Consider the following 20,907-nt stretch of genomic DNA (forward strand, 5'->3'; position numbering starts at 1 on the left):
TCCAATCAGACTCGGGGGAGACAGTAAGCGCAAGCTCTCCGCGGATCTAGCCAGACTAGAAAGTACACCGATTGAGTCCCGCTAGACTACTCTGCCAGATTTACTTCCACCTTGGGGCCAACGGTCTAGCCTTCTCTCTTCTTCCCTCCATCCTCCCATCTTCCTCATTCTCTCCGGGTCTCCCCACTCCGTGCGCAGTGGTTTGGCCCATCGGTCTGCTTTCCTTCCGCTGGCGTCTGGACCCCGCTGTGCGAGCTCAGCCAGATGTGGGCCAGTGGCCCACGTTCCCCGGGTCTGAGGTACGAGCACCGGGAGCACTAGCCGGGTGAGAGACCGCTCTCGGTTATCTGTGCTCAGCAACCTGGGCCGGGACCGTGAGACTCCTGCCCCGCGGCTTGCAGGTTGTCCTGCCTCTTAGGCCACGAGGTAGATGTCGGGCCCAGGACTGCACTAGGACACAGGCCTGTGGACATGCACGCAGGTCTCGGCCATCCCTGACACCACGGGGCGGGATTCCGGCGCAGCTGCCAACCTCGGGCGCACTGGTGCTGGTGGAGCCCGCGCTGGAAGGTCCCCAGACAAGGCCAGCCCCGCGCCATCTCCATAACAAAGTTCTAATAGACATGCCGACCTTTGGTACTTCAGGCCCACAGCGTCGTTAAAGAGCTGTTTTTGAAAAGAGCTGAACAGAAAGAAGGTGATCGCGGCAAGTTAACGAGTGTACCCTATCTCTGCCACCACTTGTGGCTAAACACGTACTTGTCCCAAGTTTCAGTTCTTTTTCAAAAGCCGAATTTTTGCAAGAAATGCCCTAATGGTTAAAATCCATATCAGATAAATCAGGTCTACCAGTCAGATTTATCCCCCAGTCTACCAATTTGAAGCTCCTTGTAGACCAGGCGGTGGTGGCACAAGCCTTTAGTCCCAGCACTTGGGAGGCAGAGGCAGGCGGATTTCTGAGTTCGAGGCCAGCCTGATCTACAGAGTGAGTTCCAGGACAGCCAGGACTACACAGAGAAACCCTGTCTCAAAAAACAAACAAACAAAAAAAGAAGCTCTTTGTAAAGATTACTGACAATGAAATCATTAAGTAGGGAAAACATTAACTTTCTGACAATAAACTCTGTGATTCTCCTTTTTTCTTTAAAATAACGACAGCATATGAAGTATGTTTGATTCCCAAACCAGAGTGAGCTGGCTGGCCCTAGAGGTAAGGAAGCCTTTGCCAGATAAATTTAGGAAATGTGAATAACCCCAGTGATCAACAAGAAGAAATAGTCGGGAACCCCAATAGCCCAGAACCCCCATGTTGGTATTCTGTGGGATCCAAGTGTCCTAGGAGGGCCTTGTCTATCAGGCTCTATCATGAGCAGTAATGACACCAGGACTCCACCTCTGATAAAGTAGCTTTAAATGACTGCTTTGGGTTTTGTAATTGTCCGAAAACATACTCCTATAATCTATTGCAAGGCTAATAATAGCTTGCCATGAATACTTATCTCAAGGTATAATAATATCCCGAGGTATAATAACAGGGGAAAAAAAGACTTAAAACATGTCAGTAGAATTGCACTGAGACTCCTGAACATCCCCATAGCTAAACTTGAGACTTGAGTGCTGGTTCTTGGCTAAGTTCATCCATACTGTTTCACAGCCATCACACTATCCATTCTTTGACTGTTTATACCTTGCAAAACTAGTCTTTAAATAGCTCTGCAGTATCAGGCCAGGAGATGGCTTAGTGGGTAAAATGCTTGATGTGCCAGCATTTCCCAGCTCCTGCATGCTACAACTGAGACTCCAGCACTGGAGTGATGGCCAACTAATCTAACCAATCAGTGAGCTTCAGGTTCAATGAGAGACCTGTTCTTAAAAAATGAGAGTAAGAGCAGTAAAAGACAACACCCTTCATCAACAGGTACCTGTGCATACACAAAAAGAACCAGCTCTCCAGTATCGATTCTCATAGTCCCCTGGCAGTCATCTGTGTAATTTAGCAAAGGGCTTTAATAACTGTGATCACAATACTCAGGCATCATGATTTCTTACCGAAGGCTGCTTACACAGTCTTTATTTAGTCTTATGTCTGCAAACACTTACATTTGCTTCTAGGTTTTACCCACTGGACAATGAACATGAATATCTCAGCTTTTGTTCTTTTGGGATCTACCTAGAAATGCAATTATATATCATACAATTAACTACTTTTAATTTTTTTGAATAATTATATTTTTGTAAAGTTTTTATATTTGCAAAGTTTTTCCACCAGGAGCCTGTATTGCTTTGCAGGGTGGAAAAAGGGAAAGGTTTCCTTGTGTCCTCAGATTAATTCCTGATATCAAGCCCATGGACAGAGTATAGTCTAGCACCTGTAAATAGATGGCTCGCCTGTGCTGTGCTGATGGCAGGGATCTTAGGAAGTAGACTGATAACTTCTGGCTCACTTCCTCTTCAGCACAGAATTTGTCTTAAAGGTCAGCTGATAGCCAGTGGTTAGGAAGATGGGCCCTGGGCTTCAGGTCTGGATCCTGATTCTATTTCTATCATTTATTCTACTGACTGTGGGCAAATTAAGAGCCATGGTTTCCCTTCTTGTTAAATGATAATAGCTGCTTTACAGGCTTAAATGAGGATTGTAAAATGCTTAGTGCAGTGTGACAATTTGATCTGTCAACCTGACTAGACTGTGAGATACCCAGCTAGCTGGTTAGGTACCTTCCCAGTGTGCCTGTGGAAATTTCCAGAAGGGACTTGCATGTGGATCTGTAGGCTGAGTATGTAGAGCACACAGGCACTGTTTAATCTGTGGGCCTGCAGAAAAAAAGAAAGGAGGGCAGTCCTCCCTCTCCCTGCTTCCTGTCACCTGGTGCCCCTGGGTTTTAGGTTCTCAGCTTTGGACTAGAATCTATCCTGTCAGCCCCTGTCACTTCAAACTTTACTAACTTTCCTGTGTGTCTAGTGCTCAGCATGTTTTGTGAGCAAGCACTCTGAAATAGAGGGTTTGCTGAGCTATGTGCATGGTAGGCAGAAAAGGACCAGATCATAGGATGCATTCCATAACCACCAGCAACAAGACAGCAGTTGGATCTGACAGCCAAGAGAATTTTTATGATAAAATTTTGAGAAAGGAAAACAAATTGTCTCCATAGCTAGCATTGACTGTGAACAATAGGGGTAGGGTAATAGAGTCACAACATGGGGACATTTATGCCTGGAAGGCACTCTGTAAGAAGCACTTGCTGCTTCTGGATTCTAGGGTGGGATAGTCCAGAAAGTTTTGGGGTGCATTACAGCTGATGACCTTTCAGATGCTGGCTTTTTTGAAGGCTTCTTTCCCAGCAGTATTTGTTCATACTGCAGAAAAAACACTTTAAATTTACCCAGCATCTTTGGAACTGGGGAAATGCTTGCATTTCCTTAAAGAAATAGGAAACTAACTCCTAGGAGTAAGGCCACGCTCTGGGTTAAAAGAAATCTCAAGCCCTCCTTGTGCATACCTGTTCTTTCATGGAGACATCTAGGATTTCTGCCTGATGCTGAAACGTCTCTCCTTACTGTCCAGTTCAGGTTGTAGTCAGGAGTCAAATCCAGGGTCTGGTGCTTGCCGAGCATGTTCCTCTGCCCTGTGCTATGGTCATGCAGACTTTGATTCAGACGTCCACTCCCCAGAACAGTCTCCCTAGTACCCAGAGAGGTAACTCCTACAGCTGTCAGAACCCTGGTTACTATCTTGTCCCTCACAGCACTTGTCAGTACCTGACATTACCAAGTAACCTCAAGTAAATCCTGTAGACTTGAGTCTCATGGGGAAGCTTCCAGATCTAGGACATTTAGGCTCACTGTCTGACAACTAGAAAGACAAGTGGGAGATTGACTTTATTGGTTTTTTTTTAAAGCATTACTAAAATGTCCTGTGTAGAACTGGGGTCTGTGTGCCAGAGCCTGGGGCCATGACAGGCACAGCAACAGTTGGAGTACAGCAAGCGACAGGATTACCTGTTTCCACAGCATCTCATTTTTGGCTTTTTAATCCCCACTCTCGTTGCTTGTATTGGGGGCCCCAGAAGAATTCATTCTTCAGCAGAAAATGCTATGTTTTACGTGCCACTAAATTTTCATACCAGATTCCTGGAGCTCCCATTGGAAGGCACATTAGAATCGAAGCCAAGAGAAGAAGAATCTTCAGGCAAGAAGAGATATATGTTAGGAGATGCATTTGAAGGAAATTGCCTTGCACAACTGTGGGGTTGGCAAACCAACAAGAAGGGCAGGGCAATGGGACATACAGGCTTTGTTCAAGCTGAAGCTGGTTCTAGAGGAAAACTATTCCTGCTTTGGGGAGCCTCATGCTATTCTTAGTAATGCCTGAGGACTGATTGAATTAGGCTCCCCAAAGTTATCTGGGGTAGTTTCTCTTCCTAAAAGTCTGTCAGTGGCAGACTTGGTCATATCTCCTAAGTACCTTTTTAGCAGCACTTGGGTTACCAACAGGTGGAGACCAGCTATTGATTGCTTTTCTATAGCTGTGGCTCAAGGACAGAAGAGAACAACTTAGAGGAAGTGGTCATGCATTTTGCCTCATGCTTTTGGAAGTTAGACTATTATGGGACTAAGGCTTGATACTGTAGAGTGGGAGATGTGACATTCTCCTTTGCCTCTTATTCCACCCAGGCCTCTCTAGGAGAGTGTATTCTGAGAGTTTTCCCCCTTTAATCCTTTCTGGAAGCACCCTCACAGCACCCTCACAGATATACCCAGGATGTGCTTTACAGGTCTCTTGGGCTCTTTTCAATCCAATCAAGACTTAACTTATTGAGGCCTGTAATACTAGCACTTTGGAGGCTGATACCTTAAGTTCAAAGCCAACCTGGGCCACATAGTTCCAGCCAGCCTGAGATATACTGCAATGTGGTATCTTATCTCCAAAAAACAAGTCAGAGCACAGAGTAAAGTAAAGTAGGATTTACTATTGTAAGCTTGGAAACCGAAATGACACAAAGATGTGCTGCGGTGTGATCCCACAGGTCCCAGTTAGCGTGGAGACATTTTGAGGACCTCAGAAAGGACTAGGAACCATTCTATCTGTTTTTTCACCCTCTTCCTCCATTTCTCTGACACCGATGGCAGCAATAACTAGAACATCCTTTCCTAATTCTTACCCATTTAGCTGGATTCAGCTACTGAGATGTAGAACAATTCATTTTGAGCCAGACGTCCTCATGTTCCATGGATGGACTCTTCCAGCCATCAGTGTGATCAGCAGTTACTTGTGAGCCATGCCTCTCAGAGCTCACTGGTTTCTGCTTCCAAATGTCTTCTTTTGCTGGGTCTCAACTAAATTTACTATGTAGGTCTTACGTGGCATTTATTGTGAGACAATTGAGTGATTTTTTAAATGTCTCTCATATCACCAGGAAGATAATACTCATAACACTCTTAGATAATAAGGAAACTGAAAGGAAGAAAAATCATACTACCACCTACTCAGAAATAAGTACTATTAATATTTTGGTGTGTATTTTCTCATATATTTGAACATAAAGCCAAATTACTTATGTAACTGTTCTTGCATGTTTTACTTAACATGTTTGATTAGATAATCCATGTAATTAGGTTATTTGTCAATATTTTAACGATTTTCTAAAACCTGCATCACATATTACTTAACCAGCCTCTCGTTGGATGCTTATGTTGTTTCCAGTTATTGGAAATTAGAGAGATGATCAAGAAAGTCTTTTGTTTGTTTATGTTGAGACAGGGTTTCACTATGTAGCCCTTGCTGGCCTGAATCTTGCTATGTAGACCCAGGTGACCTGAGCTCCCCTGCCTGTGCCTCCCAAGTGCTGGGATTAAAGGTGTATGCCATCACATCCTGCCTGGAATGAAATTTTTATGCCAGACTTTGTGTACAGTTTTGATTGTTGTCTTGCATGTATTGTTACAAATGAAATTACAGGAAGAGAGAGTATAAATTATGTAAGTCTTTATGGGTGGTACATGTTGACAGACTGTGTCGAGGTTGATAGATCACCTCAGGAAACTTGGTCAACATTTAATAAACATGCCTTGAGATGTGGAAAAGCCAATAGAGCTATTTCCTAAAGGTCTTATGAGTGGCATGGTTCATTTATTTTGAAAACGAAATAAGTATTTAGTTGCTCCCTTACTCATTTATTTACCTCCTTAAAATTAAGATGCTCCTTTCTCTATGTGCTCCTGGTATGACACAGAACACACCATGTCTTTCTAGTTAGCCACTGTCTGGTCTAGACACTTGATTTCACTAATGGCTCTCACTTGCCTTTCCAGGCAGTATCAGCTGCTAACATGCTCTCCTTTGGCCTTATCAGTGACAGGGTTTTGAGAAAGACCAAGCCCATTTAGCTCTGCACAGGCGACTGATTGCCTCATCCTTGCCTCTGTCCCCTTCCAGCATTGCCTAGGAGCAGTCTGAGATCTAACTAAGATCCATTTCCTCACTCTGTTGCAGTGTCTTCTACAAGGGCTGCCAGGCACAATGAAGGTTCTCTTACTGAAAGATGCCAAGGATGATGACAGTGGCCAGGATCCATATATCCAGGTAATTGGCTGAACCTTGCCGCCTAAACTAGAACCGCCTTTCTAATGGAGGTTGGGGTGGGGATGCTAAAACTCAGTGAACCTGGTGCATAGCTAATGTGATGCTGTGCTCCCTCATTTCCAGATAACAGTTGGTGGTTAATATGAGGTCATGACCTTCTCTTGTTTTCAAGACAGCCCTGGCCAACCCAGAGTGACATTCTTTCATTTGCAGGAACTGCGATTGTGTGGCCTGGAAGGTACACTGATTCCTGTTCTGTCATTTGAGTTTATGTCTCTCCCCAGTTTGTCAGAAAAGGTAAGAACCCCATGCTAAGGCTTGCTCTCTCTAGAATCCTTGCCATACCAAGCCATGAGAGTGTTCACCTCATTTTACCATTAGACATAACCACAAGGGCAGTACACACTTACCTGATTGTGGGGAGACTTGTTATGGGCTTCTCTTCTAAGCTCCTGACTCCTTTGTAAGGAGGCCATGAGCCCTGGAGATAGGGCCCTGGAGAGCACTAGCAAGGCTCTCAGAGGTAGGGACCATTTAGTCCACTTCTGGCCTCTGCACAGACCACCAGGCAGGTGCTTCTGACTTTAGACTGAGCTCTGTTATAAACTCATGCAAACTCCTGGCCAGGAAGGCAGGGCCAAATGCAAGCCCAGAGCTTCTGCCCACCACCGTGCTCTGCTCAGCAGATACTGCAGGAGTCAGGCCCAGTGAAGTCTCAAAGACTCATCCAGATTGATGGTGGCCTGGGGGTGTGCTGAGTGTGCACCTGATACTCAATACTGCAAAAACCAAAGATTCAGTGTGGACACCTTAAATAATGCCAGGTATGCACAGCGGCTCAGTACCTGGCGCAGAAATGTTCAGCAAAGTATTATACCTGAAGCCCAGGCCTTAGCTGGGCTTTACCTCCTTCAGAGTCTGGTTGTATTACGGATGCAGATCAAGTTTTCCCTTCTGCCTGCACCTGGTTGCCCCTCTGCTCTGCTCATCTCCCAGGTTGCAGTTGTCTGTCTCTGTCCTAGAGGATCTTCTTGAGGGAAGAGCTGTGACAATAAATGGGCTTACCCACAGCCCAGAATGGCTCTAGGCTCATAGTCACAGAAAGCAAGTGTCAGGTGGGTGGAGGGATGGACGGGTAGGACCAGTTGCCCACTTCTTTGCGGATGCATTTGGACTTTGGGGTCGTGGCTCTTTGAAAGGTGGGGTCTAAGCCAGCCTCTGTTTGTGTTGGTGCAGCTGTCTCATCCTGAAGCCTTTGGAGGACTCATTTTCACCAGCCCCAGGGCAGTGGAAGCAGTGAAGCTGTGTTTGGAGAAGGACAATAAAACTGAAGGTGAGACTGGGTCTGCGCTGGAGTCCGCCAGACTCTAACCTGTTCCCATTACCTCTCTGAGACACTGGAGTCCAAAGGGGGCTGCATACCCAGCAGAACCCAGTGCCTGGAGGAGCTGGCTCACAGCTGCCCTCTGAGTCCCCAGATAGACATGGCTGAGAGCGTGCTCTCACTAGCTGTTTAATTTATTTTATTGTTTACATTATTGACTTACTTGTTTATTGGGAACATGGCATGATAAGTGTGTAGACGTCAGGGGGCAGTCCATAGGAGTTGGTTCTCTCCTTCCACCTCATGGGTCCCAGGGATCAGACGTGGTGGCAAGCAGCTTTGCCTGCAGAACTATCTTACTAGCCCTCCATTGCCTTCTCAACGTTCACTTGCGTGTCCCATCAGTTTCATCCTCTAAACATAGGGTAAGTGTCACTACTCAGTGGATGATGAGAAAATTTAGTCACGGGGAAATGCTTCATGACCCCACCAGGCCCTTTTCAATATGGCTGTTCCTTCTTCTCCATTTTATCAGTATGTGGTAAGCCTACCCATTTCCAGAACCCAGGCTCCAGACTGGCTGGCTACTTAACTGACACTAATGGAGTACCTGTTATCCTTTAGGCTGAAGGCTAAATACAGTCCTGGGGTGTGCACAACACTAAGACCTCACTTTACAGTCAAAACGCAGGCTTGGAGAGTTCCTCCGGTGAGGGGAAGCGATTGGGAGATGGTTAGTGCTCCTATGGGCCTGGATTTGCTGCTGTGAACTCCTTGATCATTTTTGCTCTCAGTGGCCTGGTCTTGGAGTAAGCTTCATAACACCCAAACCATGAGGCTACTCTCATTGCTACCTGGAATATGTCATCTGTCGCTCTGTGCCAGGTGTTCTGAGTCACAGGTTTTTGATGGACACTCTATAGTCTGAGCCCATAGAGGGGCATCCAGGATGTTACATGGAACAGAGTGGGTAGTGAGGGACTGAGAGTGATGCTATTGCTGCTGTTGTCCCCTTGTCCAAGTAGATGGCTCACTTCTCAGCCCAAGAGCCTAGTTTCCTGCCAAAGTGAAGGCTGAGGCCTTAGAATGAAGAAGCAACCTACCACAGTGACATCTAGCTGGCCACTTTGTATGCATACCTCACATGTAATTTCATGTTTTGCAGCCTGGGAGAAGTCTCTGAAAGACAGATGGAATGGCAAGTCTGTGTATGTGGTTGGAAGTGCCACCGCTTCTCTAGGTAAAGTGTCATGGGAAGATGAAGGTTTGACTCCTAGGCTAGATGGATGAGATTTCCTATTCAGACCATGTTTAATCCGAAACCTAGGAGCTACTTCTTTCTGGAATTTTTCCATGTAGTCTTTTCAGACCATAGTTGACCAACAGTAGCTGAAATGGGGTTGGGAGATGGAATGAAACTGTAAGATGGGAATGGGGGCGGGGGTGTCACACATGCCTACTGCACTAACACCAGCCAGCCTCACAGCATCCGTCCATCCGGTCTCCCCTCAGTCCCTGGGGACGCCAGGCTACTTGGCTTACTTGTGCTGAACAGAGTTTACAGCTGCATAAGACCTTGTCCTCAGGCTCAGTACACTTCTCATAGACCATGAATAAAAAGCCCGTGGTGTGTCCACTGAAGCTGTCTTTGGGGGTAACAGGTACTGCTTGATTAGCTCCTGAATGGAATGCCCACCAGACCTCTTTCCTCTGGAAGTCATGTGCTCCTTTGTACAGGTGGCAGTCCTGAGTGGGCCTGCCTTTATCTATACCCTCTGCAGATTAGCCACATGCCCACTTTCTGGAGAAGGCAAGGAGCCTTCATCTGTCTGTTTCTTCTCTTCAAGAAGAGGAGCTTGTAGAGTGTAATGACACACACCTTTAATCCCACCCAGCACTCAGGAGGCCAGCAGGAGGATCTCTGTGAGTTGGAGGCCAGCCTACCCTATATAGAGAGCCCCAGTACTGCATTGAGTGAGGGGCTGGGACAGCGCCCTCCCTCGACTACCTGTATCCATAGTGCTGTGGGTCCTTGTTGGTTGTTGGGAAACCTTTCCTCTGGCCCCTTCATTCCAGTCAGGCCATGCCAGCCCATAATCCATTTCTGAATGGAAGCTGATCATATCTCCCTGATGAAAGGAGAGCTCTCTAAGAGATGCTTGGAAAACGTAGCAGCTTCCACATGTTAACCGTCTGATAAGCAGATGCCAACAGTTGGCCTCATTATCACATGAGCCCCAAGACACTCCTACAGGGCTGGTGGTTTTGGCTCATGTAGATAAGTGGGGTTCAGAGAAGCTAGTTAGCACAAAGACCCCTGTCTAGGGGAAGTGTGCTCAGGGCACCCTTTTCCCTGAAAGGATAGCTGTGGTCTTACAATTTGGCTTCTAGAGGACACTTTGCTGTGAGTGGGAAACCAGCCTAGACATTTGCACTTTAAAGGTAGTGAGTGCAGGGCTTCAGTAGCTGAAAAAGGAATTCACTTCTTTGTCATTTTCTAGTGAATAAAATTGGCCTGGATGCAGAAGGAGCGGGCAGTGGAAATGCAGAAAAGCTTGCTGAATATATTTGCTCAAGTAAGTGAAGACCGACCCAGATGAAAGCCACCCTCCCCCACAGAATGTGCTCTCGGGAAAAGAACTGACTTCCCATAAGGCTGTCTTTGGTCAGCACGTGGACCGGCTCTAGGGCTGCTGGGATTTAGATGGTGATTTACCTTAAGTTACTGATAAGGTTCTAGGCTTCTGAAGAACACAGAGGAGAGATCGTAGAGTGCAGATTTTGGAGTAAGGACAGGAAGATTGAGTGTGTACCCTCTACATAGTGTCTCCTGCCCTCTTCCGTGTCTGTCTAACCCCGCTGTAGATGCAGGTGCTTGGGGCGTGTCATCCAGCCACACAGACTGAAGTAGAATCCTTCTGCTCAGTATCAGCAGAGGAGATCGGGACCTGCAGGTGTCTCCGGTCTAGCAGGCAGGTCTCTATCAGAATTATCAGACCCTGCATTTGGAACAGGAGAACAACAGACGGGAGAATATAAACTGGTGCTTGCCTCTCACTGGGTCTGTAATGTGCTGACTGGCCCTTCTGGAGATTTACTCAGGGATCTCTTGGGCCATGGTGCTGGCATGACTTTGGCTTTCCTCAGAGTTGTAGGAGCTGTGTGTCTTCTTTTCCCTTAGCATATTAAATGGGTGAAGAGAGAAGGATTTCCAATGGGTCTCTTTTTGCTTTTCAAACGATGATGGATAAAACAGAGTATGTTTGTTATAAACTGTAGCTTCTCAGGGTGGTATTGGCCTTTGTGATTTGCAAACTTGTATGTTAAAGTCTTCTAAGGTTCTCCTGCCCTAAGATATTCTTATTGTCAGAAAGTTCTTTAGCTTTTACATTTTAATGTTCTTCTGGAAGCTGCTCATTTCGAAAGCCCTGCATTTTGGACTGAGGCTCCCTAGATTATAGACAGACCCTGGGCTGAGCCACGAGCAGATTTCAGCAGGCAGGCAGGGAATGACAGAGGCCCTCTGCAAGTTGCCAGTTCTCCACTTTTTTTTTCAATATGAAAATGGACAGCTGTTTTGGTTAGCTTTGACTGTCAGCTTGACATAGCCTAGAGTGACCTGAGGAATCTCAATTGTGGAAATACCCAGATCAGACTGGACTATGGATATTTCTGTGGGGGATTGTCTTGATTGATAATTGATGTTGAAGGATCCATCCTACTGTGGACAGCACCATTCCTTGGTCAGGTGGTCCTGGGTTGCTTAAGAAAGCTAGCTAAGCCTAAGTCTGTGAGCAAGTCAGCAAGGAGCATTCCTCTACACTCAGTTTCTTGCTTCAAGTTCCTGCTCTTACTTCCGTCAGTGTTGTACTACAACCTGTCAACTGAAATAAACCCCTTCCTCCCTAAGTCAGTTTTTGTCAGAGAGCTTATCATAGCCACAGAAATGACTCTAGAGCATCTTTCTATTTAATTTTTAATTTTTTTATTTTTTACTTATTCATTTTACATCCTGCCCACTGCCACCCTCCTTGTCACCCCTTCCCATAGTCCTTCCCATCCTCCCTCCCCTTCTCCTCTGAGCAGGTGGGGCCTCTATGAGTATCCCCCGACCCTGGCACTTCAAGTCTCTGCTGTATTAGTAGCATATCAGTTGTCTTTCAAAAGCAGTTTCAAAGCTGGGGGTATAGTTGAGTGTCAGAGCATGAGGGCCTGGCTTCATTCCCCAGCACCTAAATAAATAAATAAATAAATAAATAAATAAATACATAAATTGGTACTTACCTTTCTGGTAATTAAATGCTCAGCATTGACACTGAAAATTAGTGTTAACAAGTGCCCAGTGTGCTCAGGAGCCAGTCTTCACAACCAGCCAAGGAAGGTAGGAGCCTTGTTAGTGACAAATGTGTCATCCAAGATGGTAGTCGCAGTAATCCAGATTAAGTAAAATTCCTCAGGCACATCGGGCACAAGTTCAGCCATCACTAACAGCCAGTACCCCTGTGCCTGACTGTGAGGTACTCCTGTTGTCTCTGGAAGTTCTTTCTTAGTGTGCTGTGTTGAGTCTCTGGGCACCAAGACTGTGAGGTTACAGGGCTAGAATTCAGATTTAGACCTGCCCAGCACCTTCAGCAAACCTAAGTGAACTCTGCTTTGTGTCCACTCACCTTCAAGGACTGCTGGCCAGGCAGATTAAGGATACCCCACTGAGGTGAGAGTTCTAGGGGCCTGACCCTGGTGTAGCAGAGCTTTTGGGGGAGACCTCCAGCTTGCAGATATCTGAGAGGGCACCCCCTCTGATCACTCTTCTTCAAAGAGGGAGCTCCAGCCACAGAGTGGTTTACCAAGTCTACATTCTCTTGAACCCCATGTTCATTGGCATGAGGAGGTCTGTTGGGCACCTGATGCATGGGCAGAACCTCTTTCCCACTTCCACAGTCTCTGCTACTTCATAGGAGACGAAGTCAGTTCAGTCTCAGGTCTGTGAGAGCTCCTGCCTCCTGGGAGCTCCCAGTTTAGCCAGGCTTGGGGAGACAGGTGAACTAAGCAGTGAAAAGAGCGAGCCGTTGGGTGTGATGAGGCGACTGCTCTAGCACTAAATGGCTTTTCCTCACACCACAGGCAGCTCCCCAACTCCTCAGATATCAGCTGGTGTCCCATACTGTAATTCAGCTCTGAACAACCCACAGTAAGTGCAGACTATTTGGAAAGGGTGCAGTCCTACAAGACAGCCCCCAACTTTAGATGCAAACTCTGTCCAACTGGGTTACAGATCTTGTTCCCAGAGCCCCTCCTGAGAGTCAGTAACTTGGTAGAATGGCTTGTGGAACTCAAGGCGACACTCTGCCCATGTACATTGGTCTGTTATAAAGGGCATAATAAGGTACAGGTACCCAGCCAGATTTGGAGACATAGAAGGTCTGGCATACAGCTCTACGTAGCACCAATGAAGCCTGTCTTTTAAAAGTGCAGACCTAAATGTAAAGGGCAGACCCAGCTGCTCTCTTAGAATCAGGCGCTATGTTTATGAGGGATAATAATAAATGTTCTATAAATGGGTCAGTTTGCTTCCTCCTCTCTCCAGGGCAGAGAGATCTTAAGCGTACTCAAATTAGATGCTTCTGTTTGGAAGGAGACAGAAGTGCCGAAGCCACTGCTCTTTTTAAGGTCTAGCACCACCAGGCCGGTTTCCTTGCTTTGGAAGCACAAGGCAGAGGGCCAGTGCCATTTTCGCATGCTCACACTGTGCTCCAGCTGATCTGCCCAGGCTTGGCAGGGTGGATAGTGACATGTTTTGTCCTATTTCTCGGGATTGGTTCTCTCCTACATGTGGGTTCTAGGGTTCAAACTCAGATCATAAGGCTTGGACACAGATACCCTTACCCACTGAGTCCTGACACCAGCCCTGGGGTGCAGTCTTTGCAAAGCCATTGTTACTTCTAATTTATTACCAGCAAATCTGTAGGTTTAATAAATCTTCCATTTGGAATTAGAAAATACAAATAAAGTCCTAGTTACCTTCACCTTGTTTTTTTACCAAGGCATTAATGAGTTTCTCTTGAAGTAAATTTTGTGGTCTAATTTTAAAAGCTACAAGTATAGCTTTTACTTCCAGTGTGTGCTGTAACAAAGCCACCTCCTGGTTGTTGCCCGTTGTTTTACTTAACAATTATTTACTATGAGAAAGACATTGTTGTGGGCACTTAAAGCTGTTAACCCATTTAACCTGGTCACTCATTATAGACCTTTCATTGGTCCTCTCTTTGAAGGAGAGAATAATTACAAGCTAAATGGCTTAGGATCATAGATTGTCACGTTTAAAGAGACAAAGAAGCCAAGGAGGACAGTACTACCTTTGTTTGGAGTGGCCTCCTGGCTGTACAGAGTTCCCACTCCCATGCTCCAGGTAGCCTCAGGGCCGGAAGTGCACAACTCAGTTCTTACCTGCATCCGGGCTGCTTCACTGTCTGTGGAGACTTCCTCAGGCCCTCCTCAGCAGCGTTGTACTCCTCAACCTCTGCACTACCAGTCTTCTCTGTCAGTTTAAAGGGGTGAAAGGGAAACTCTTGAATCATCCAGAAGCTCTTTGGCTGCCTTGGGGTGAAGATTGCCAGAAAGTTGAGCTGTTTGACTTCCTGTAGGAAGAGCTTTAGCCCCTGGCTCCCTGCACCTTCCACCCACAACACTCACAGGAGAGACTCCTAGGCTAGGGTTGAGAGCACAGCGCCTGAACACGGCTTTGAAAATGTTTGCCTAGGAGTGGTACCTGCCGCCCTTCACTAGAGAGAGAACTCAGCAGGCACCTGTGATCTATAGTTAATCATCTCCCAGTCTGCTCGCTCGTTATGTTGGTACCAATATTTACAGAGCAGTTTGAATAAAACATCCATCAGCATGTCGCTGTTGCATGTACTTCAAACACAGTAGCCTCCAGCTATGCCTGTCACTCAGCTACAGCTTCCCAAAGCGAGTGCCAGCTGGGGAGAGCTGTTTCATTCTTTCTGATCTCAGTCACCAGTAATGTGTTCAGAAGGATCATTTGGTATAGGAAATACATGATGTTTGTGCACAGCCAACAACCTATTACATTTCTGATATGGAAGAAATGGTTTGGTTTTAGTAAAACACTTTGTGTTCACCGTTGAGGAAGGTTCTTGCATCTGACAAAGCCCTCAGTTTGGTCAGATGGTTTTGTTACATGCTCTTTGTTCTGTCAGTTGCAAAGTGCTCAGGGTTGAACATGGCCTCATGGAGGTGGGTGGTGGGCCCAGTGAGATTCAGGGCCATTGGAGCGGCCTTCTGTCTTTTGTGCCCTTTGGGCTACTGGCATGGCTGATTGAATAGTAGGCAGGGAACTGGTCTTTGTTGAAGGTGGCTACAGAGGCACTCCAAGGGGCCAGTCCATTACTGTCTCCTGCACATGTGCCTGGCTCATCCAGCCCTCCTCTAGACCTAGGAAATCTCTGCCCAGTGCCAATACCAGTCTTACTTAGTTAAGTACAAGGCCTCCATTCAAAATAGGGACTGTGAACGAGGGAGCCTCCTCCTGACAGTTCACGCAGCAAATAGGACAGCGGTGCCTTGTTTCTGTGGCTTAGTTTTCTAGGCTTTTCACTGACATTCCCCCTCAGTTCTTCATGGAAACCATCAAGGCCAGCACACCACAGCAGCTGCCCTTTCTGGCGACAGGTGTTAGAACTGAGATCTTAAAGCAAACCTGAGCCCGAGGTCCCTAGCTTCACCCTCCTGGGAGCCGCCCTCCCTGTTCCTCTGTGCATAGTGTCATCCTTTGAGCTTTTACAAACCTCTTACGATGTCTGCTTCTGTATCCGCAGAGCCATCTTCAGAACTGCCTCTTCTCTTTCCCTGTGGAACTATCAAAGGAGATACTCTTCCAAAAATGCTCAAGGACAAAGGTGACTAGAATTAGCTAACAACACCCCCAGGATGAATGTCCTGAGACTTGGAGGCAGACATGACCATGTCCAGGCAGAGCTGGGATGCAGCTGGCTCTCCTGATGCTAAGCCTTTCTTGAGAGCTGTCCTAACCCTGGGTGCCAGCATGACTGTGGGCTGTATGGAGCAGCCAGGGTGAGCTGTGTGGGCAAACTCACACAGACATGGGAACCAACAGCATGTGTGAGTATCGAGGACAGCTGTGCTTTCTGGACCTTTCTTTTCTAACTCAGCCTTTCCGACTGTAGATTGATTCCATGGTGCTCTGCAGGTCACTCAGGGCTGGGCAAGGTCTTTTGCCCCCTAGTTGAGCTTTCCATTTCTGAGGAGCTGGTTCTCAGAGGTATGGTGACCGTCCCCATCAGCTACACACTGCAGAGGGTACAGAGCCCCTATTCCCATTCCCTGTAAAGTGAAGCTTGTCTCATGGTTTTGATTGTCCCCAGGGATTCCCTTGGAAAGCATGCATGTCTATCAGACAGTTCCACACCCTGGAATTCAAGGGAGCCTGAAGAGCTACTATGAAGATCAGGTATGCAGAGTTTCCAGGGAAAGCAAAGCCCAGCAGGGCAAGCCCCAGGGGAGGAGCAGGAGCTGGGGGCATGAGATTGCAGGTGTTGATTCTCCTTGGGGTTCTGTCATTTCCAGCCATGTGACTAAGCAGATGGCTTCTCTGCAGCTCCATTTTTATGTATCTGTAACACAGGCATAGACCCATCCAGTGAAAGTTGAATAAGGATTAAAGGAGAGAGTTCATACAAATCTGTTGGTGTAACATCTGCCATATACAAAGGGCTGAGATACGCAGGGGCCTTGTTATTGCCTTGTTCTCCATTGCATGGGGCAGAGGCTACACCCACACTGGGAGGAGCCCACTGTGGAATCTGGATTGGGATTGTGAGACCTGAGGAAGAGAGTGGAGAGTGCTTCTTAAATTAGTGACTCCACTATTTCTATACAGAAGTCACAGCCTTTTGCTCTCCTAGAACAGCTTCTGCATGTCATGCCTGTTCTGGGGGTCCTGTTAGGACAATCCAAGTGCAGAGAAACCATGTAGGCTGTCTGCTCTTCCTCTAGTGGGTGGAAGTTGACAGAAGCCTACAAGAAGACTGTTGATTCCAGCAGGGCTGTCTAACTCCAGGAGCTGGGGCTGTCTCCACTGCTGAGCCTGGGCTCCAGGGAGTCTGTGTCTTCTGGCTAAACAGACCTAGGGCCAGCAGAGCAACCAATGGGAACTGCCTGCCTCTCCAGCCTCAGCCTGCTTCACCAACAGTTCCTTCAAACTGTGCCTTGGTGGGCTGAGAATGGCACTTAGCCAGGGACCATACCATTGCAGAGCCCCTGGGGCTGCAGGAGCTGCACCGGTCGGTGTTGATGAGGAATGCTGTCTAGGAGCAAAGGCTAGATCTCATCTTTACCTTTCCCATAGGGTATCCCAGCCAGCATCACATTTTTCAGTCCTTCCGGCCTTAAATACAGCCTCGAGTATATTCAGGAGTTATCTGGTGGCAGCTTTGATCAGATTAAGGTATGGTATTCTGTGGCCTTCACCATTTGCTCCTTACTGTCTCCTGGAATCTGCACATTGAGTCGGACGCTTATGAGCTGACTGTAGAGTCCAGGGGCCCACCACTCCATTGCTGGTGCTCTGCATACATTGCTAATCCTCGCTGGACCAGTCTTAGTCTAACTTGGGGATCCAAGTTTTTTGTCCTGGATAGCTAACTATCTGGCCTTCCCCATATGGCATTATCCTTGGTTAGTTGAGGACTCAAGTGAGGCCCTTCTGTCAGGGTTTGGTGTGGGTATTAGTGCCTTCTCCTCCTTTGTCCCCCATTGAACATGTTCACATGGTTCTCTAGTCTGGAAATATCTATCTCTTTGTTTTTACTTAAAGGATTTACACCCACACTTTCAGGGACTGTATTTCTTAGGTGTCTTCAAGTAACACAACCCTTGAGGCACCTGAAGCAGAGTTGTCCTTGACCAGTCTCCACTGGGACTGAGGAGAAGGTACAAAGCGTGGTCTGGAACCCAGGAACAGTAGGTCCCATCTCTACCCCACAGAGCTCACTTCAGTCAGGTGACCCCAGCACTTTGGCTTATCATAGTTGCAACTCACAAGTGTGACCCACCTGGACATCCAGACTTTCCCAGTTTCAAAGTGGAATATTAGGCGCAGGGTAGCTGAAAAGGAAGAATCCATGGTTGGACCCCAAAAAAGAGAATGTCAGGCTGTGGGCCATGGTGACACATAGCCATGGTCTTAGCAGTTGGTGGGCAGTCATCAAATTTCTTGCAGTCATAGCTTATGCTAGTCTGGTTGTGGGGATCCAGCAGGATGGGGGTGATTGTCCTCCTTACGGGGAAGATGCTGAACACAGAAAGGTTCGACACCTTGCCAGGCTTACCTATACCATATTCCTAGAAGCCAACTCTTATGACTGTTAGTGAGGGAGGCACCTGATTCCTGCAGTCAAGATTGAAGAGAAATGGCCCATGAGTGCTCAGCACAGTCACTGGTCAAGTGAGCACATGGGCACCGAGGAAGGTTTGGCCAGTGCTGCTCATGTGTCTCTGGATGAGTCACGAGATAACCATGGTGTGCCTGTGCAGTTTGCTGATGAGAACATGTCTCAGAACTCACCTGGGCTGCCCGTGCCACAGTGAGAACCTGTACTGTCATGACTTTACTCCGTCCTCATCCTAAGCAAACCCAAGTTGGAGCAAAATAGACACTGGGAATTTCAACTTAGGATTTTGCTGCCAGTACTGCCTAGACCCATGCAGCAACTGGGGCACAGTGAAGGTACCCTTCTTAAATCTGTTCCATTCATTTCTGTAACCCAGGGGTTCTTGCCACCCCCAGTTATCATTCTACCACTGTTTAGTGTACCATGCACCAGTAGTTAAAGATATCACTGGAACCTTGGGTTCTGCAGCTGCCAGGAAAGAAACTTTCAGGGCTAACAAGGGACTGTGGGTTATTCCAGAACCAGAAAACCAATATAAATTAAAGCCAATATAAATTCATTACTGGGACTTAGTGCCAGCCCACATGGGTACTTTTGAGGCTCATAGAGGACAGGGTCCTGAGACCCAAGCATTGGGTGGCTTGGCATTCACGCCTGGTCAGCTCTGCTCAAGATTTGACAGTGGCTTTCCTTCTTCTGTAGAAGTCTTATGAGACTCAATGTTTATACAGCATTATTTAAAATACAGGGAGTCACAGAGGGTTAAGGAGTAACTTCTGACCTGTGCTTGCTGCTTATGGCTGACTTACATATAAATGCCACAAAGGAGCCATGCTAAAGCAGGGAGAACTTAATGGCACTTGCCACCAAATGAATGGAAGCCATTGCTTTGTCTTTCTCTCCTGCCTTCTCACAGTGACCACATAGCCTGTGGGGTGGCTGTGTACCTAGAGGTCACACATCTGTCAGTGAGCATATATCTGTGTCCAGCATTGACTAAGTGTTTCACCCTGACCATTCCATGTACTCCTCTGGCAGCCCAGGGGACAGCCTGGTTAGAGATAAGAAGGTAGAGGCAGAGAGAGTGGATGCCAATGGCCTCTCTCTGCCCTATGCTGTTGGGATATGAACCCTGACCTTCCAGCTTATGACTGTTCTGTGTGCCTGGAGGATCCAGACCCACCTTGGCTCCTCAAGCTCCCCACTTGCTCCCACCCAGAGCCCCTGACACTGGAGCAGATGTGTCTGTAGCTATAGTCCCTGAGGAAGATAGAATCTATCCTGGATTTCATCCTCACACATACCCAAGCCCTCAGGATATGTGCACTGGTTGCATGAGGTGATACTGAGATCCTGACTGAAGGTATTGTGCAGATTCTGAAGCCAGCTTCCAGTTAGGTGGCCCTGTTGTTCACGTGAAACATCATGAGGAATGATCTCCTAACAAAGTGTCCAGATGACGCCTGCACACAGCCTTTGCTATGGTGCTGAGGCTATGTCTCTTGCATCTTCCTCCCTTGCAGTTTGTAGCAATTGGCCCCAGTACAACTCGTGCTATGGCTGCCAAGGGCCTGCCTGTGAGCTGCACTGCAGAAAGCCCCACACCACAAGCCCTGGCTTCTGGCATCAGGAAAGTGCTGAAGCCAAACAGCTGCTGCTAAGTGAGGTCTGTGTCGAGCCAGCTCCTTCCCTGTGTGTGAGACAGCTCACTGCTGCCTCTAGGATAGAACCCAGAATCACAATGGAGCCCTGGAGAAGATGCCCATGAGCATGTCACCGTCCTCCATGGAGTCCAACTTGGAACCTAGGCCACGTTCACTGACCATTAGACCCGGGAAGAAAGAGCTGAACTTCCTGTGCCTAGAAAGAAGGAAATGAAATGGACCACATGGTGATGTGTGCTTGCTGCCCACTCTTTTACAAACTGTATTTCTTTTATGTGTATCGGTGTCTTGTCTGCATATACATCTGTGTACCATGTACATACCCAGCCCTGGAGAAGCAAAGCGAGGGTGGCAAATCCCCTAGAACTGGAGTTAGAGACAGCTGTGAGTCACCATCTGGGTACTGGGACTTGAACCCAGGTCCTCCGAAAGAATAAGTCCTCTCAACCACTGAGCCATCACTCCAGCCTGCTGTTACATGTGGTTCTTGGTGCAAAGTGGTATTCTGGGTCAACAGAACATCATAGTCTCTCTGATGCTGACCTGGTAAGAATGACAAATGGCTATGTAGGAAGTAGATTTAATCATCATACAAAATAAATAAAATAAGACTGAGCCAAGCATGGTAGCACACTCATCAACCCATCACTGCAGGAATAGAGACAGCAGTCATGAATTTAAGGTCAGCCAGGACACCATACACTATCTAAAAATTAAAAAAAAAAAAAAGACTTAAAAGTTCTGAATTTTTTTGGGGGGCAGGGGGCTGTGGATAATTATGCTTAAATACAGAGATTTTTTTTATCTCATTCTGAAACATAGCTGCCGCATATCTATCAAGCTGGCTGCTTCTGGACTGTGCATATGTATGCATGCATGTGTGTGTGTGTGTGTGTGTGTGTGTGTGTG

The 20,907-nt window shown here is 47.1% G+C and overlaps 1 protein-coding gene across 2 annotated transcripts; it reads left to right on the forward strand.

The window, feature by feature from the left end:
• The first annotated feature begins 5 nt into the window (after window positions 1–5).
• Window positions 6–20,749, forward strand: Uros (uroporphyrinogen III synthase). Of its 2 annotated transcripts, none has more exons than XM_028772550.1 (10): window positions 6–325; window positions 6,491–6,580; window positions 6,794–6,877; window positions 7,817–7,913; window positions 9,070–9,144; window positions 10,406–10,480; window positions 15,740–15,820; window positions 16,307–16,392; window positions 17,290–17,388; window positions 19,858–20,749. In XM_028772550.1, exons 2-10 carry the CDS (start codon window positions 6,518–6,520, stop codon window positions 19,993–19,995), a joined length of 798 nt encoding a protein of 265 aa, XP_028628383.1. In that variant the 5' UTR covers window positions 6–325; window positions 6,491–6,517; the 3' UTR covers window positions 19,996–20,749. The 2 variants fall into 2 exon arrangements, with proteins under 2 accessions (XP_028628383.1, XP_028628382.1); XM_028772549.1 differs by having other exon boundaries at window positions 6–299.
• Window positions 20,750–20,907: the final 158 nt, after the last annotated feature.

The sequence above is a fragment of the Grammomys surdaster genome, unplaced genomic scaffold, assembly GCF_004785775.1.
Source record: "Grammomys surdaster isolate TR1022 unplaced genomic scaffold, NIH_TR_1.0 214, whole genome shotgun sequence".
In the NCBI taxonomy this organism is placed as follows: domain Eukaryota; kingdom Metazoa; phylum Chordata; class Mammalia; order Rodentia; family Muridae; genus Grammomys; species Grammomys surdaster.

Bases quoted from the DNA above. Each gene is read 5' to 3' on its own strand.
- Uros (XM_028772550.1), top strand. From the start codon at position 6,518: ATGAAGGTTCTCTTACTGAAAGATGCCAAGGATGATGACAGTGGCCAG. The intron at 7,914-9,069 runs GTGAGACTGGGT...CATGTTTTGCAG, and splicing joins GAAGGACAATAAAACTGAAG to CCTGGGAGAAGTCTCTGAAA. The intron at 15,821-16,306 runs GTGACTAGAATT...GATTGTCCCCAG, and splicing joins AAAAATGCTCAAGGACAAAG to GGATTCCCTTGGAAAGCATG.